Source organism: Cygnus atratus, chromosome 2 (genome assembly GCF_013377495.2).
Source record: "Cygnus atratus isolate AKBS03 ecotype Queensland, Australia chromosome 2, CAtr_DNAZoo_HiC_assembly, whole genome shotgun sequence".
Lineage (NCBI taxonomy): Eukaryota > Metazoa > Chordata > Aves > Anseriformes > Anatidae > Cygnus > Cygnus atratus.
This window is the reverse complement of record NC_066363.1, coordinates 133,697,452-133,713,863: the sequence shown is the minus strand read 5'-3', so window position 1 is coordinate 133,713,863 and position 16,412 is coordinate 133,697,452. Positions and strand designations below refer to the sequence as shown.

General features: G+C 39.1%; 1 protein-coding gene across 2 annotated transcripts in view; it reads left to right on the top strand.

The window, feature by feature from the left end:
• Positions 1-5,778: 5,778 nt before the first annotated feature.
• The window catches only part of MMP16 (matrix metallopeptidase 16), a 195,976-nt gene continuing 185,342 nt past the window's right edge, over positions 5,779-16,412 (top strand). The window contains exon 1 of one of the 2 annotated variants that reach the window (XM_035546312.2): positions 5,779-6,290. In XM_035546312.2, coding sequence (XP_035402205.1) covers positions 6,159-6,290 — 132 coding nt within the window. In that variant the 5' untranslated portion in view covers positions 5,779-6,158. The remainder of the gene's footprint in view (positions 6,291-16,412) is intronic. The other variant, XM_035546313.2, reaches the window with a different exon arrangement.

Below are 16,412 nucleotides of genomic sequence, written 5' to 3'. Positions count from 1 at the left end.
CTGCATAGACCCATTTAGTATGAGGAATATATGTTGGGAAATTGTTGATGGACTTGATGTTTAAACAGACCTTGCTTGCTCTGGAGACTCAGCCAAAAATCAGAAAACATGGAGAGAATGTATCACAACTGGAAGGGAAAACAGCAGCATGAAAATTATCATAGAGTAGAGAAAATAAAGTTTTATATGAGTACTTGCATGGAGTAAATAAGGAGTTGGCTGCTTTGGTGCATTTTTTTGGATCTATTCTTCACTAACACAGTACTAACTCATGCCACTAAAAATTATTTTTTTAAAATATTTTATTACAGAAAAATAGATTATTTTTATTGTTATTGTGTAGTTCACAATGTTTTTTTTCCAAGAGTCATTTTTCTTTAACACTGTATCTTCTTTCTCTTTAAACTGTACTTCTGTCAGTCTTCAGCTACAGAACTGTATTTTCAATAGCTATTTCTCTTGGTGACCTCTCCTACTTTTAAGAGATTAGGAGATATCTGCTCTAGTTTCTGAAATGGATGCTGTCACTACAAAGACTAAAATAACTGGAGGCCTGACAAATGCCACACAAAAGAGATTTTACCCTCGAAATATCTCCCTGACACAGGGAAATCATTTTGCAGACTAGGTTATGATATTTAGGTTAGGTTAACTTGATTTGTAACTCTCAGAACAAGCACCAGAGTAGCCTAATCTGAGTTGAGTCTGCTTTGTGCAGGCAGTTGGACCTGATGACTTACAGAGGCCCCTGTGAACCTAAGTTATTCTATGACATTATGACTTTATTAGAATTAAAAATTCAATTGATACTTTACTAATTTTATTTATTTATTTCTAAGTTTTTACACTTTCAGACTTCCTCCCTGACTTCACTGGCTTTTGGTAAAAAATAGCAACCAAGCAAGAACCAAAATATCATTAATTATTAGTGAATTTTATGAATCTAGTTTTCCTTGTGATTCTACTACAATTGTGCGAAGTTTCACAATATTATTTCTCCTGTCTTTACTCAGCTACTTTATAAAGCCATTGGTGGAGCTGTAAGACAACATAGCAAAGTGCACTGGCAGTGTAAATCAGTTCTAATTCCTGACTACATAGGCTTGTGACTACAATGAAACTTGCACAATAAAGAACAATAGTGACCTGAACAGAGGCAATACGAGCATAATTGTTGCAGGAATACATGCTAAATGCAGTATTCCCTCTACACTGTTAAACTTGTTGCCTTCATATCCTGTAGGATCTGCCAAATAGTCAAACAGAATTCATGTAGACACATCTATGAAAGTCTCATTTCATAAGTAGAAGGCCAGGTGTGTAGAAAATCTTTCCAAACTATATCTAAATGTAGCAATCCATAGATATGTAAGATTTGTGATGTTTACCCTTACTTCTTGCAGTTTATTGCATGTTTCAACAAAGCCCTCTTCTTTTAAAAAGTTCCAGCTGGTACTATTAGCAGCTAAGCACCACAGAAGTCAGCAAGAACAACATGTAATATTTTGTGTTTTTTACTTATCATTTTTTAAAATTCAGAATTGTATATACAGTAATGTGGAAGATGTTTGCCCTGTGTTCAAAGCTGGACATGGGAGTGCTCAATGATACCTATGCCTGCTTCTAGTACATACTACTACTTTATACATTGTGACTGCAGTCATCCATCAGGTGGCCAAGAATGCCAACAGCATCCTGGCTTGCATAAGAAACAGTGTGGCCAGCAGGTCTAGGGAAGTGATTGTCCCCCTGTACTCGGCTCTGGTAAGGCCACACCTCAAGTACTGTGTTCAGTTTTGGCCCCCTTGCTACAAGAAGGACATGGAGGTACTCGAGCGAGTCCAGAGAAGGGCAAAGAAGCTGGTGAGGGGTCTGGAGAACAAGTCTTACGAGGAGCGGCTGGGGGAGCTGGGATTGTTCAGTCCGGAGAAGAGGAGGCTCAGGGCTCATCGCTCTCTACAGGTACCTTAAAGGAGGCTGTAGAGAGGTGGGGGTTGGTCTATTCTCCCACGTGCCTGGTGACAGGACGAGGGGGAATGGGCTAAAGTTGCACCAGGGGAGGTTTAGGTTGGATGTTAGGAAGAACTTCTTTACTGAAAGGGTCGTTAGGCATTGGAATGGACTGCCCAGGGAAGTGGTTGAGTCACCATCCCTGGGGGTCTTTAAAAGACATTTAGATGTAGAGCTTAGTGATATGGTTTAGTGAAGGACTTGTTAGTGTTAGGTCAGAGGTTGGACTAGATGATCTTGGAGGTCTCTTCCAACCTAGATGATTCTGTGATTCTGTAAAAGATATAATCTACGGAACCTAAAAAACTGAGCTAGTAGGTTGGTTGGGAGCAGCAGGAAAAGACCTCTCCTTGTCTTTCAAAAAGGCCAAAAGTTTCTTGTTGTTGTTGTTGTTTTGTTTTTTCAGTTGTGCTTCCCTACAAACCTACTCACTGTTTATAAATTACTGCTGGTAAGCAGTATAAGCAAGAATGGAAAATATCACACTGGTATTTCATAAAGATAGAAATCAGCAAGACACTAATAAAGTACAGGACTTGAATCATTCAAGTACTTCAACAAATAGCTCCAATTTCTTTCCAGTTGCATTTTTCTTCTTCCTTCCTTTTTTCTTTCATCTTTATTGCTCTTTCCTGCCTTTTCTTCAATCTCTCACACACTCCCATATACAGATATCTACCTACAGCTCACTGCATGGAGTTTCAAAATTCTTTTCTCTTTCTCTGTACCTTCTTGAACGTCCAAGAGGCTCTGATGCTACTCCTGTATATTGATGCCCCCAGCTTACTCATAAATATTCAAGGCCATTTCCCATTACTGCTGGTGTTTCCTCACACAAGCATTCCTGAATGAAATTTTTCACTTCAAAGGTCATCTTTGTCCTTCATATGGACATTGCCTCATTTCTTCCCATGGCACTCATATCCACATATTTCTGCTCTTGTTCCTTACCAATCTCTTTCTTTACCACTGTGGTCTCTCTGTCTTTCTCACACAGCCTTACAAACACTTGGGTGTTTTTGTTCTCCACTGTTCTATTCATATCATTGCTTTTCTTCTTTCCTCTTCTAATGGATACAGTGTAAAGGAAGAAGGTAATCATATTCATAGTCCTGTGTTTTTCAGAATAAATAGTCACAGCAGTCCTGACAGGGGCAATGAATGAAGTTCCAGTTAGAGGAACATACTGGCACAAATTGCCCAGAGGAGCTGTAGATGTTCAGTGCAGTGCTCAAGGCCAGTTTGGATGGGGCTTTGGATAACCTGGTCTAGTGTTTGGAGTGTTTAGAGTTTGGAAGTAGATGATCTTTAAGGTCCCTTCCAACCCGAGCCATTCTATGATTCTATGATTTATGTTTCCATTCCCAGGTATTACATTAATGGCAGACTTTACAAAACACACCAGCAAAAACACAGCTAGCACTTGCTGAGAGCACAGATAAAAAGAAGGTCCCTTAGAAGAAGACGAAAAACAAAAAGCAAAGGATAAGTGCTTCTTTCCCACCAGTTACTGATTCACAGAGTAATGAATTATCAGTTGTTAGTTCACAGAGTAATACCTGAGTAATAATCAGTTATTAATTCATAGGATAATAAAAGGAAAGAAACTACTAATATAATAGCACTAAAAAACCAACCAACCAAACAAAAAAAAAACAACCAAACAAAAAAACACGTTGATGAGATCACATAATCCAATCCATTACACTGAAAATGGAACGTATAGCTATAATATTATTGCTTATCAAACCTCCATATGAAAGATAGATATTCCACACTCCCCCTAGGTATCTAGTTCCCAATATTACTACCTTTATATTGTAGAAAGTTTTGTCTAACATTAAATCTGAATTTCCTGAATAATTTAGTTGATACATTTTTTCCTTCATCCTGAAGACAGAAAGAATATTTTTGTCCTTTTCACAGCAACATTTTCCATACAAAGAAAATTTTCCATACTTTTTACCCTAGGCCTTCTCAGACTAAAGAAATGGTGTTTATTTCAAATTTTCCATGTCTTACATTCTAAATGTTTTAGTATTATTTTCCCCTGGACTCTCTCTAGTTTGAGACTAAACACCCTTGGCTCCACCAGTCCCTAGCAGAAAAATCATCTGTCCTGTCAGAAATAAAGGACAACTATTAATACACCCTATGATGAGGTTGTCTTTTTTTTTTTTTTTTTTTTTTTTTTAACTGTAGCATGTTGCTGACTCATATTTACTTTCAGGTCCATTACATCACTCAGATTCTTTTCTGATGTGCTGTTGTTTTACCGGTATCATACTTTTTGATTTTTCTTCCCAAATGTAATTTGCATTTGTCAGTATTAAGTTTCTTGCTGATGGTTTCAAGACATTAATTTGTTAAGATCATTTTGACTTCTGATGCTGGCCACCAAAGTGCCAACAAGTCCTTCTAGCTTGCTTCCAGCTCTATATTTCATGATTCCATCATCCACATCACTAATAATTTGAAGAAGAGAAAATGCCTTTTAGGTCAAGCAGTTAATGTTAAGAAAATAAAATAAAAGAAAAGAAAAGAAAAGAAAAGAAAAGAAAAGAAAAGAAAAGAAAAGAAAAGAGAAAAGAAAAGAAAAGAAAAGAAAAGAAAAGAAAAGAAAAGAAAAGAAAAGAAAAGAAAAGAAAAGAAAAGAAAAGAAAAGAAAAGTGTATCACATAAGGAATTCTGCTAAATCGCAAAACTTTTGGTTAGGCAAGAACATGACATCTTCAGAGATAACTGCCTTATTTTTAAGATATCAAAAGATAACCTGCCTTATTCCTACATCCTGCTACTAAGTCTTATCAAAACTCTATACGTCTAAACCGCATGAGTTTTAATTCTGGTCATTGACCTCAACTACCCAAGAAAGTAGATTTTTCTGTCAGGGATGTCTTCTACTTCCAGTCTGTTGCATATCATGATCTAGTGCATCTTTTCTGATAACTAAACATATTGTAAGTTTTCATATCTTGGAATCTTTAAAATTACTCTTTTTCTTCCCGGTGTTTTTGTTGTTGTTGTTTTTCAGTACATATCTGAACAAGATGCATTACCGCAATAGCTTGTCTCCCTAATGTCATGGGTTGCTCCACCTTTGACTGGACAGCCCTGCTAAAACATCAAACAGCTCCATAAAATGATCTCTTTGCCATAAAATCACAATAATTGCTTATGTGCCTAAATCAGAAGTCATAAATATGACCGTACATCTGAGCATATTAAAATGGATTTTCAAAATAAAAATACACTTTTTTTTTTTTTACTGACTTGCTTACATCACCGCTAACTACACCACCACTACTCCATCTTCGGGGAACTTTCTCCGCGGTGGTTCTGCACCCATCCCCGGTCACCCGGGGGCACCCCAACTACCCCTCCACCTCTCCCAACGCGGCCCGCAGGGGGGCGGCAGGGAGGCCGGAGGCACTGGGGAGGATGCGGGCCCCTTCCCCGGCAGAAGCGGAAAAAATAAAGGGGTGGAAGAGCCGGGCCGACGGCGGCGGGTGAGCGAGGGACGGACCATGGCAGGGCCGCCTGGCGGGGCCGTCGCCTTCAAGGTGGCTGCCGGGAGGCGGGCGGGGCTGCGTGGATTTGAGATGAGGAGGGGGGAGAGGAGGGGGGAGAGAAGGGGGAGAGGAGAGGAAGGGCAGAGAGCCGAGCCGAGCCGAGCCATCCCCGTTAGGAGGCGGAGGGGGAGGAGGCTGAGGAGGAGGAGGGAGGGACGGACGGAGGGAGGGGAGGAGGCTGAAGAGGAGGAGGGGGAGGAGGAGGAGGACACGGGGAGGTGGCTGCTGCTGCTGCTGCTGCTGCTGCCGCTGCCGCCGCCGCCGGGCAGAGAGGAGTCGTGCCGGAGCTGCCGCGGCACTCGGACGCCACATTCCCCCCGTACGGGACTGGCGGGGAGGATGAGCGAGAGCTGAGCCTGCTGCCGGAGCTGCCAAGTGCCCCTTCCTCCTTCTCCTCCTCCTCCTCCTCCTCCTCCTCCTTCTGCACCTCCTCCCCTGCTGTGGGTGAACCTGCGCTACGGGCTCTTCACCGACCCGGGGAGGGGGCTGGTTTGTTTGTGTATTTTAAGGAACAGAGAGAGAGGGGGAGAGAGAGAGAGAGGGAGAGATCTTCCATCCGTTGAAGCACAGTTCACTATGATCGTACTCGCATTCAGCACTGGAAGCCGGTTGGATTTCGTGTCTCGGTCCAGGGTGTTTTTCTTGCAAACCTTCCTTTGGATTTTATGTGCTACAGTGTGCAAAGCGGAGCAGTATTTCAATGTGGAGGTAAGCTCAGCCGTGTGCGTGTGCGAGCGTGTGTGCTCCCTCCGCTCCTGCTTCCCCCTTCCCTTTTCCACATCCCCTAAATAAAACCGACCCCCCTAGCCAGCCATGTCATCGAGCAGCCAGGTCGGTGGCGGTTTCTTTCCAGCAGCCGGCAGCTAGCTCCCCTCCCCGATGGCTGTGTTTCCGAGGGGGATCCCGCTGTAGGCGGCAGCTCCAGGCTCGGTGCCGGGCTCTAGAGCGCTGCCCGTGCCCCCTCGGCCCCCGCGGGGCAAGGCGGGCAGCCCCCGGCCCGGCGCTGGGCACTACAGCTCGGGGAACGCTCTCCGAATACCGTGGACCTAAGATATTGCTGTATGGCTGAGGTTTCCCCTACCCTTTTCTTCTGTTCTTTCTCTCTTCCTTTATTTTTTTGGAAAGAAGAATGAATGAAAGAGTGTTGTGGGGACAGGAGGAAGGAAACTTGGGATGTGGGGTGCGTTTCTTTGTGGTGAAGTGTTTGGCAAAATAAGATCCTTTTCCCACTTAAACCTAATAAAAAGAGTTGCCGCTAGAAACTGTGAAACAAATGGTATAAAGGTGCAACTACAACGCAAAAGTTAGAGGGTGTGGAGGACCAGGAAATACATTTTTTTTTCCTAAGTGAAAATGAAGGTTAAAACATAAGGATACTTAAATAGGGCAAACCCTAAGAGTTTGCAGCCACGGTGAGAATTCAGTGAACACCCATTTCCAGTCACTCTTCTGTATGCTCCCCCCCTTTTTTTTTTTTTTTTTTTTTACATAATGCTTCCTAATAAGTAACGAGCTTTTACTGACTTTATAGCACATATTCTTTCCTCCTTTTCCCCCTCCCATCACTCCGTTCATTCTGTTATGAGCCCTTTTTCCTCATCTTTTTCAATGTTCTGTATTTATCTTCCTTTCTGTCTGTTCTTCTTCATCCTTCTCGTTACATCTCTCTAATATGCATGTGCTCTTTCCACTTCACATACGCTGTAATGGTTTTCTATTAGATCTCTGTGTGCCTTTTTCTTCTGTCCTGCCAGCCCCACTCCAAACTTTCTGCTGCACCCATGCACCACCCTCAACTCATTCTTGTTTCTTATCTCTTTCATCTCATGTTCCCACAATTCTTTCTCTCACAGAAATGAAGCCTGTGCCTTTCTTTCTGTCTCGCACATATGCACACTGGCTTGTTTTATGTGAGCTCTTGTTCTCACTTAGTGACACTCATTCTTGCTCCTGTCTATGGCAAGACTGCTCCCGCAGATGCTCTTCCATCCCTAAGCTGTCTCCTTTTCTGTCTCAAGTCCTTACCTGTACTTTCTCTCATTCTGCCTCAGCAAGATCACCTCATACATACCAAAAATCACTTTTTCTTTCCTTGTCTGCTTTCATTCTATCCTTTCCCTCTTGGATGGCAGTTTCCCTTGCCACATGCAGTTCTCCTTTCTGCTTAGCAACACGCAACCTCAGCTTCCCTCTCTGACTTCTTTCTCTCTAGAAAGTATCGTCTTTACTCCATCATTAAAATCTCTCCTGATCATACATCCTACCTTTTTTTTTTTCCTCTCTGCCATCTGCACGCTAGTCCCTCTCATTGATTTCATATAACAAATGTACATCTCTGCTTCAGTATGACTGTAAGCTCTTTGGGGCAGCACTCATGTCTCCTTAGGCGTTTATGCAGTGTGTAGTGTGCTGGAGTCTGTAGCTATATAAATATTGAAGTCGCAAATTTCAGCGTGCGTGTTTAAGTTTTCTCATTTTGCTCCTGTCCTTAGCTGCCTTCTTTACGGATGAGCATAGGAAAGCAGCATGGAAGGGAGGAAGTTGCTCTCTGTAGCCTCTCCAGGCTTCACAGGCTGGCCCCCTGCAGGGTATATGGAAGAAATTCCAGCAACAGAACTTTCTCCTCCCACAGTAGTCTGCTTTGCTGGCATCTGGCTCTGCTGGAGAGACTGGCGGCAGATGGAGCTAGTGTGGGAGGAGAAAAAGATTGGTTTTGTCAAATGGAATAGGAACAGGAGGCCAACTCCAGTCAGAAGGAGGTTTTATGAGGAAAGAAGGGAAACAGTTTCATTTTTGCCACCTCTTCCATATGGAAAACAACACATTTGGAGGGCAAAAGACAATACCAGTAGCAAGAGACTCTGTTGGGTGAAATGCAGTAGTGTCTGTGTGATGAGGGAACATATTTCCTCCTTCTGAAATATTCCATCTCATGTTCTTCCTCCCAGTTCATCATATACCAGCCAGCTCTCTGTCTCTTTTCATATTTCAGTCTTTGAGCCGCAGATTGCTGGGAGCCAGAAGAGTGTTTGAGGGAATTTCTCTGGTATTCAAGGGTTGTCCTAATGTGAGGTTCTTCCCTAGACCACTGCTTTTGACTACTCTGTGACATGATCCTGTCTAGACAGACTTGAGTTTTGCCCCAGAACAGCCATTCCCATATTCATGCTGTTTGGATAGCACTGCAAATTCAACTTTCGTCTTGTAGGGAACAGCAAAGGCTAAAACCATGAGAAATCTGAGGCAAAGGTGTTGGCAGTAGCAGTGTATGTATTGTGCTGTACAGCACTCTGTGTCAGCACAAGTGCATAATACAGTTGTACTTGATGTTAAATTGTGTAAATGTATGACAATTCTTACAGCAATACAAATTAACATATGAAACACGTTTCAGGAAAGAAGCAGTGTACATTTAGTTGAATAAAAAGTCCCTGAACAGATACTTAGGATGGCTGGAAAGCAGATTTTAATTCTTTCCTGTTTCTAAATAAAGTACAGATAATACCTGTTGAACATTATAAAATGCAGAGATCCTTTATTTCCTCTTATTATTCTGCCTCTGTTAATCCATTTTCCTAATTGAAAAGAAACATTCGTGTAGCACTTTTGGTTTGTTTGTTTGTTTGTTTCAATGCTGGTTTGTTGGGCTGTGAGCCAGAGCAATTCTTAAGAGATACTACTGTAGCTCAAAGATATTAAATAAAATGTTGCCTTTTAAAAGAAAAACATAAAGATGAAGTTTACAAGCTTGTATGAACATTACTATTCTTTCTTTGTAATTTTATTGCTTCTGTGTAAAATTCTTTTATGCAAATATCTACATGGATGAAGTCCTTAAGCTTCCAATGACATCTGAGTTGTCAATTCTGAAATGTGTTCATGTATATAGTATCGTATTTAATAGACATAGCCGAGCAGGATTCGGGTCATGGAGTATGGGACTCTGGAGGGGCACACTTGCACTCTGAGGCAATGAGAGCTTTGTGGTAAAGCTGCATGAGAGGTGGTTGTAAACTGATAGTTTAAGAAGTCACGATGAAGTTTAAGATTCACATACTGGTATGTGTAGGAAGATTTTAACAGTAATGTTCAAGTTCACTAGTTACCAGTGGTATTTTGGTGAAACATTGCTTTTGACATCATGAGAACAACTAAGGACTGTACTGGTAGCTTCCTGTTTTCCATGTTGAACTGTTGGTCCAGAACTATAACATCCATAAGTAATTGTAGTAACAGAAGAATATGGCTATCAATGTAGGTTTTTCTTTCTACTATTTTAAACTATTTCAATACAATAATAGAGGAAAATGCCCATCTGTGAAATAAAGAATGGAATAACAGTTATTAAACACACATTTAAATAGTGAAATTGATACAAGCAAGCAAAGATAATTTGTTCTCAGAATCTGATAGAGGATGATATTCTGAGCCAGCCAGGCGTTTCTTTTTTTCCTCAAAGTTCCTCACTATAGTAATAGTATCTCATATTGGGAGTGTCCATCTATGGTCTTTCATGAGTATCATTCATGTAAGACTGTATAGATACTTATATGTTTTCCTAAAACCAATATTATTGTACTCTTTGAGCAGGTATTAATCTGTGAGCTCATCTTCTAATATTATAAATTAGTTTATGTATATTTAAATAATAACTGTGTATATTTAATGCTATTAGATATTTAATATAAAAAAATAGAAAGCAATGTCAATGTTATTTAAGGGCTACTGAAACATGTACACCTTGGTCAGAAGACAGGATCATCAATCATGAATCTAGAATAAGATTCGATTTTGTATTCTAATACTGGATATTCTTATTCCTGTGAGTAACCGCATCAGCTGGGTATGTGCATAAAGCCTGTTGAGGAAAGAACTGTTTTTAGGTTCCCACCTGGTTTCATTCACTGTATCTGTGATGTGGGAAGCACTAGAGACAAAGCATGCTTCATCATCTCTCTCCTCATGCAGGCAGTTACACTCTAGTTTCTTTCTTCTAATGCTAAATTTATAGACCTGAATCCCTAGGGGAGGCCTTAAAATGAATCTTATTTTAGTGTGAGCAGCTCTTTAAAACAATACAGTCTTTTACCTCCTCCCATTTTCAGATGTGTGACAGTTAAATTTCTTATTGTGGAACAAAATACAGTAGAATCAAAACTTCAGGAAAATGCTCTCAGTTTCCTCCATGGCGAGAAGTGCCTGAGAACCACATTGCTTTCATTGTTAATAAACATCCATCTCCTGTCCAGTGGTAATTCATGACCTTTTCTTTCATGGGCTCTGGGTCATTTAAGCTTGAAAGCAGTCCAGTTTAATTCTTCAGCTGGCAATTGAAAGGGAATAAACATTTGGGAAGGAAACATTCTTCCAATATCACCTTTACACACTTGTCAGCCAATGGGCTTGTTTAGCAGGTTTGCAACCACAATACTGTACTTTTCTAACTTGTTAAAATGCAAGCTCAAAAAGAAATAAGGAGAAACAATTAAGGTGTTTTTGGTGTAAGTAGTGCTATGTGTCCTAAAAAGAATTTACAGGGTCATCTTCATTGTTTTTAGGTGCAGATAGTACTCATGATTCCCAGTGGTTCAAATTCTGAATCTTGCCCTTGGGTAAGATATCTACTAAATAAACTGTCTTGTGAGAACAAGAACTTCAAGATGAAATTATTAGGAGGCTGGAGAGGACTTACTTGGATCTGGTGATGGAGGTGGCTGGATGGAAAAATATTATTCAATAAAAATATAGATATAATATGGGATATTTCCTATTTGATTATTGAGGAAATACAGATACAAAGAAAACCTTCTGTAAAGGTTTCTGATGAACAGATATATCTAGATAAGGAAACTAATGTTCAGAAAGTTTTAAGCCTAATAGGCAACAGAACTCTTTTCTGTTACAGTAGGCAAATACCTACTACATGACAAATGGGCTCTCATTTGACATTATAAAATATATGTGATTACTAGTCAGTAGAGTACATTCTCTACTATAATTAAAACAATTCCTTTTTACAAAAATTACAGTAGATCAATTTTCTACTCTGTAGCATGAGATTATTTTGTTTAAAATGTTTCAGAGAACCTTCTGGATTCTTTTGCCTCTTATTTTGTTCAAATACAGATATGAAAAAAATGGTCCCAGTTCTGAAGAGAGTTCACCACTGACATAGTATATTAGACCTTAGATGCAAGACGGATTTGTTTATAGTTCTATTTCATCTTTATTTTCCTATTGCAGATTTCTGACTACTTAGTGATTGAGCATCACAGCTATTAGTCATTCTCAATTCCACTAAAGAAAAGAAATAAAATAGTTAAACAAGGAGATTTATGTAATCACCTTATTTAGTGCAAGAGAAACCTGCCAAAACATGTATTCCTAACGTTTTCTGAAGAGATCTTACTAAAATAAATACACAATTTATTAGCTCAGCAAAAAAAGCCTGAACAATCCCAAGCTCTCCCCCCTTCCATTATTCAGAAGGCATCCTGCAGTAGGATAATGCTCCTGCATAACCATTCATTGCTTCTTCAGAGTGGATATACCGTCTTCTGTAACTGGTTTAAGATTTATGTTGCTCTTTGTCAGTTTTATTTGAATCCATCTAAAAGGTCAGTGCTTGCTCTAGGCACCTCAGCTCTCCTTATGCACTCAGCAAGACTGAATTGTAAGAGTTTATAAAGATAGAATGCAGTATTATATGGATTTTAAAACATTTTAAACTGCATCTGTTGTCAGTGTTTTAAAGTCTTGTCTCATCCTTCTACTTTACTGTATGATTGTGGAAGACTTTGTGTTGATGTTTTTTGATGATCTGTAAAGCTGAGATGTAACTTTTTAAAATAACCTTTATTAAATTGTGTAATGCTTGTCACCTGCCTGTTTCAGATTTCAGTTTATTGTCTAACCTGTTTGCTGTCCTTAAACCACGCAGTTGACCATAGTCTGAAGGAGCAGGCTGAGTCTGTTAAATTTGCTAACTGTGATATGTCAAATGACAGATTTAGTTTAATTTTGTATGAGGAAGACCAGGATTAGTGCTGCAAACATGATTTTACTTGGCACAGAAATGGATTTGAAAAATAATTATGATTAGAGCTTTATCTTTTAAAGAGAGGTCATGCTATTTGGAACCTTTATTTATTGGTTGCTTGGCAACTGTTCATTCATGTTCCTGCTTATCATCATTCATTATAAGCATCTTTGCTGTACAGTAAGAGTAATTAAGTGGTAACAACTTATTTCTGTGTCGAGTTAAAATTGACAGAAATTACAGAAATAGAAAAAGAATTCGTCTTTTTTTAGTTTTACTTGCTAACTGAAACTGCTGGTACAATGTTTATTTGTTAAAAGCTGGTTTATACCAGCTGAGGAATTATCTGCACTTCAGCAGTGATTATAATAGTCCTAGCACACCTTTAGGTATTACAACACATAATTGACTTAGGGTCTTGTTCAGGTGTTTTTGTTGTGTTTAAAATCACCTGTTAATTTCAAGATCAAGGCTTCAGGGTATGACAAAACTTTTCTCCTGTTGATTCCACTGCTTAGCCGTAGGCAATCCTATCTCAAGTGCTAAGGTTTGAACCCGGTATTTGAAAAGGGGTTTAAAATTCAGGGGTTAAAAACTGCTGCAACAGAGGATGCGCAGCTGAAGCAATGAGCCCCAGTAATTCTGTAGAACATTAAAGTCACTTGATGCTTTCGGTAGAAAATAGCAGATTTTATTACACCGTGTGGAAACACATTCATAAAACATATTTTTTTGACAATTGTCTTCTGACTGTTGGATGAGAAATATTTTGCCTTTTTTATTAGTTCTTTATGGATCGTATTGTGAGTGACCCTTGTGTGGAATAGCAGTGCAGAAATAACAGATGTGCTATGGATTGTTCAGAGAGGATGCCTCTGTACATTAAAAGCAATACTGGGACAAATTCCTTATAGGTGTATCTTAAAAGGACATCTGTCACTCTAGGGCCAGGGTGGAAGTAGATTTGTCTCTCTCTTGCTACCTCTTGGTCTGCAGGTGGCTTTGGTTCCTTATTGGAGAGCTCAGAGGAGAAATGCCCCCTAGGACTGATAACCTCCACTTTAAGCTTCTAACTGTATTGACTCCCTTGTACTATTCATACCAGGCTGTGCTTATGGGGGACAAGGTACCTGCTGTAAGACAAACCTATGTGGATTTTCATCAGTTTTTCCCACACATGTGACATGGCTGTAATAAATGAAGATGATGTTCAGCATATTTTCAGAAACAATTGAACTGGTTTCGTCATTGTATAGGTAATTTGAAAAGAAATGCTGACCTCAGAATCTATTTTTTATTATATTTTTTCCTCATGATCTTGTAGAGAAGCAGTTGTTTTATTCCATTGGTCCTCTTCATTTTTGCTAACCTGGAATCACATCTCCACTTACAAGTGTGATATGCAGGTTGGCAAGGGGGAGACTTCCTTTTCAGAAAATTACCAACTCAAAGGCAGAGGGAAAATTATCAATTTCTTTAAAAAGTAGATAGCAAAACAAAAGAACAAGCATCCCTTTCAATGGGAAGGTGCATGCTTCCTTTAAATGTCTCAATAGATTTTTATGAAGTGTAGCAAAGAGGAAATTGCTTCTTTTTTGTACTGTATCCGGATCTGAAGGTGGTGATCCTGTCATATTTTTCTTTCTTACCTCAGACATTGGTTGTGTGATGTTCTTCTAGGAAATTACTTTGACCCACTGTCTTCTCAGAGCAACTGACAGATTGTGTTTGTCTACGTGCTGTGGTTTACATGCTGCGCAGAATTGTAGTAATATATTTAATTGCAAACAAAATAAATGATCTGTCTTCCACACAATAAAATTTATTATTATTACTAGCAGTAATAGATTTATATAGCTAAACGTACAGCATGATTTTGATTTGGCAAGTGAGAGTTTTCTTTTTTTTTCCTTTTTTTTTTCTCATTAGCTCTATGTATATCACAAAAAAGGACTGTGTTCCATTTTTCTATTTTCATTATTAATTATCAATTATCTGGCTTCTAATACATCTGTCCTTTCTGTCCTTCGTTACTTATACAGTATGTCAGCTTTGGAAAGGTCTTTATCTCTCTCTTTGTTGCATGCATTTTCGGGTATGTAGGAAAAATGAGGTGATGTAAGTGATTGAAGCACTGTGCTGGGGGGCTGGAGATCTGGTTCATGTGTCCAGTTCCATAATGAGTCTTCGTATTGATAGCAGAGCTATCAATATTGATAACAGAGCTGTCATATTCTCAACTGAGCTTTCACAAATGTAGATTGGACTAATTGAGGAGTATTTGCTGCCTTTTCCAATACATGTCAACAACGAACAACAGAATAGAAATGATGCTAAAGAGCCATGAATGTTTCTAGATCATTCGTCTCTGAACAGTTTACCTTCTTGTCATGTAAAAAAATAGTAGGGAAATATAAAAAATAAATACAGCATTTCACTTAGGTCATCTGTGTAATAATGAAGTGATGAATATATTCAAGAAACAAGTACCAGAGCAGAAGAAATGAAAAACATGTCAATAATAACATTTCAAACACCGTTTTGTTTCTTTTTGTTTGTTTGTTTGTATGTTTTTAATGTATGTACCAAAGCTAGACAGAAAATCCTGTCAGTAAGATTACATGAAGGATGTTACAAAATGATTGAAGATACAGAGTATGACATTCTCTTTCAGAATGAAAGTTTGAATATGATAATTTTTGATACCCAAATACAAAAACGAGTAGTCTGCTTCAAAATATCGTTCAGTGTAAAAGTCTTATCAAATAAAATGGATTTCAGATCAGTCTGTGTGTTGCACAATGCAAAATTAAAGTATTTTATTTTTAAACAAATTCACTATTAAATAAGTAAATTGTTCCACAAACATTCATGTTGCCTTGTTATCACAGTATCTAGCCTTTTTCTTTGTTTCTTTGTTTGAATATTTGTGCATTTTTATGAGATGAAATAAAAGATTGACTTTTCACTGCTCCAGGTATTAATGTTTTTATTATACACCACTAATAGGCAGACATGCAGCTCACATACCCCTCCTTATTAAAAAAAAAATAATGGCAAAAGATGAGGCATTGGGAGAATAAGAGCTTTGCTATGCTGACATGTTAAATAGTATAGAATTGGAAACAATCTTTTTCTTCAAGGCTCCTGTACCTTGAATACTCCTGTACCTTATAGTCTTCCTTTGTTCTACTTTTCCTCTTACTTTTCTTTTCTTCCCCCTTCCCTCCAACACCCCCCTCCCACCCCCCACCCCCCAATTTATTTTCCTCAGCTTGTCTTTTTACAGGACATTGCCTCATTGCCTGCAGGCAGGAAAAGTCATCAGTCATTACTGAACCATAGAATCATAGATAGAAGAGATGAGAAAGACTTGTTAAGAGTCTATTTCTCTGCCAATGCTGGATTGCTTGCTATTGTATATTTTCTGGCATTTTGTAAAGTCAAATTTTAAAATCCACAATGGTGGAACTTCCAAAATTGGACTTGAAAAAAGTCCTGGTAAATGTACATTATGGAAAACTACAGTGGAAGAATTCTTTTTAGTAGACTTTTCCTTTGGCTACTGGCAACAGTAGTTCAAAGTTGTCTCCAGTTAGGCAGTTTCTCATAGAAGTGATGTCTGTTCTGCAAGCGAAAGTGAGAGCATCTGTGCATGAGCATAGATGACATGCACTGACTGGTAATTCCGTGCATTTCTTTGACTTTACAAAATGAAAAAAAAACAACTACAGAAACAAAAAAACCCACACAACAACAACGACAAAAAACAGGAGGAGCAGAGAGGAGCA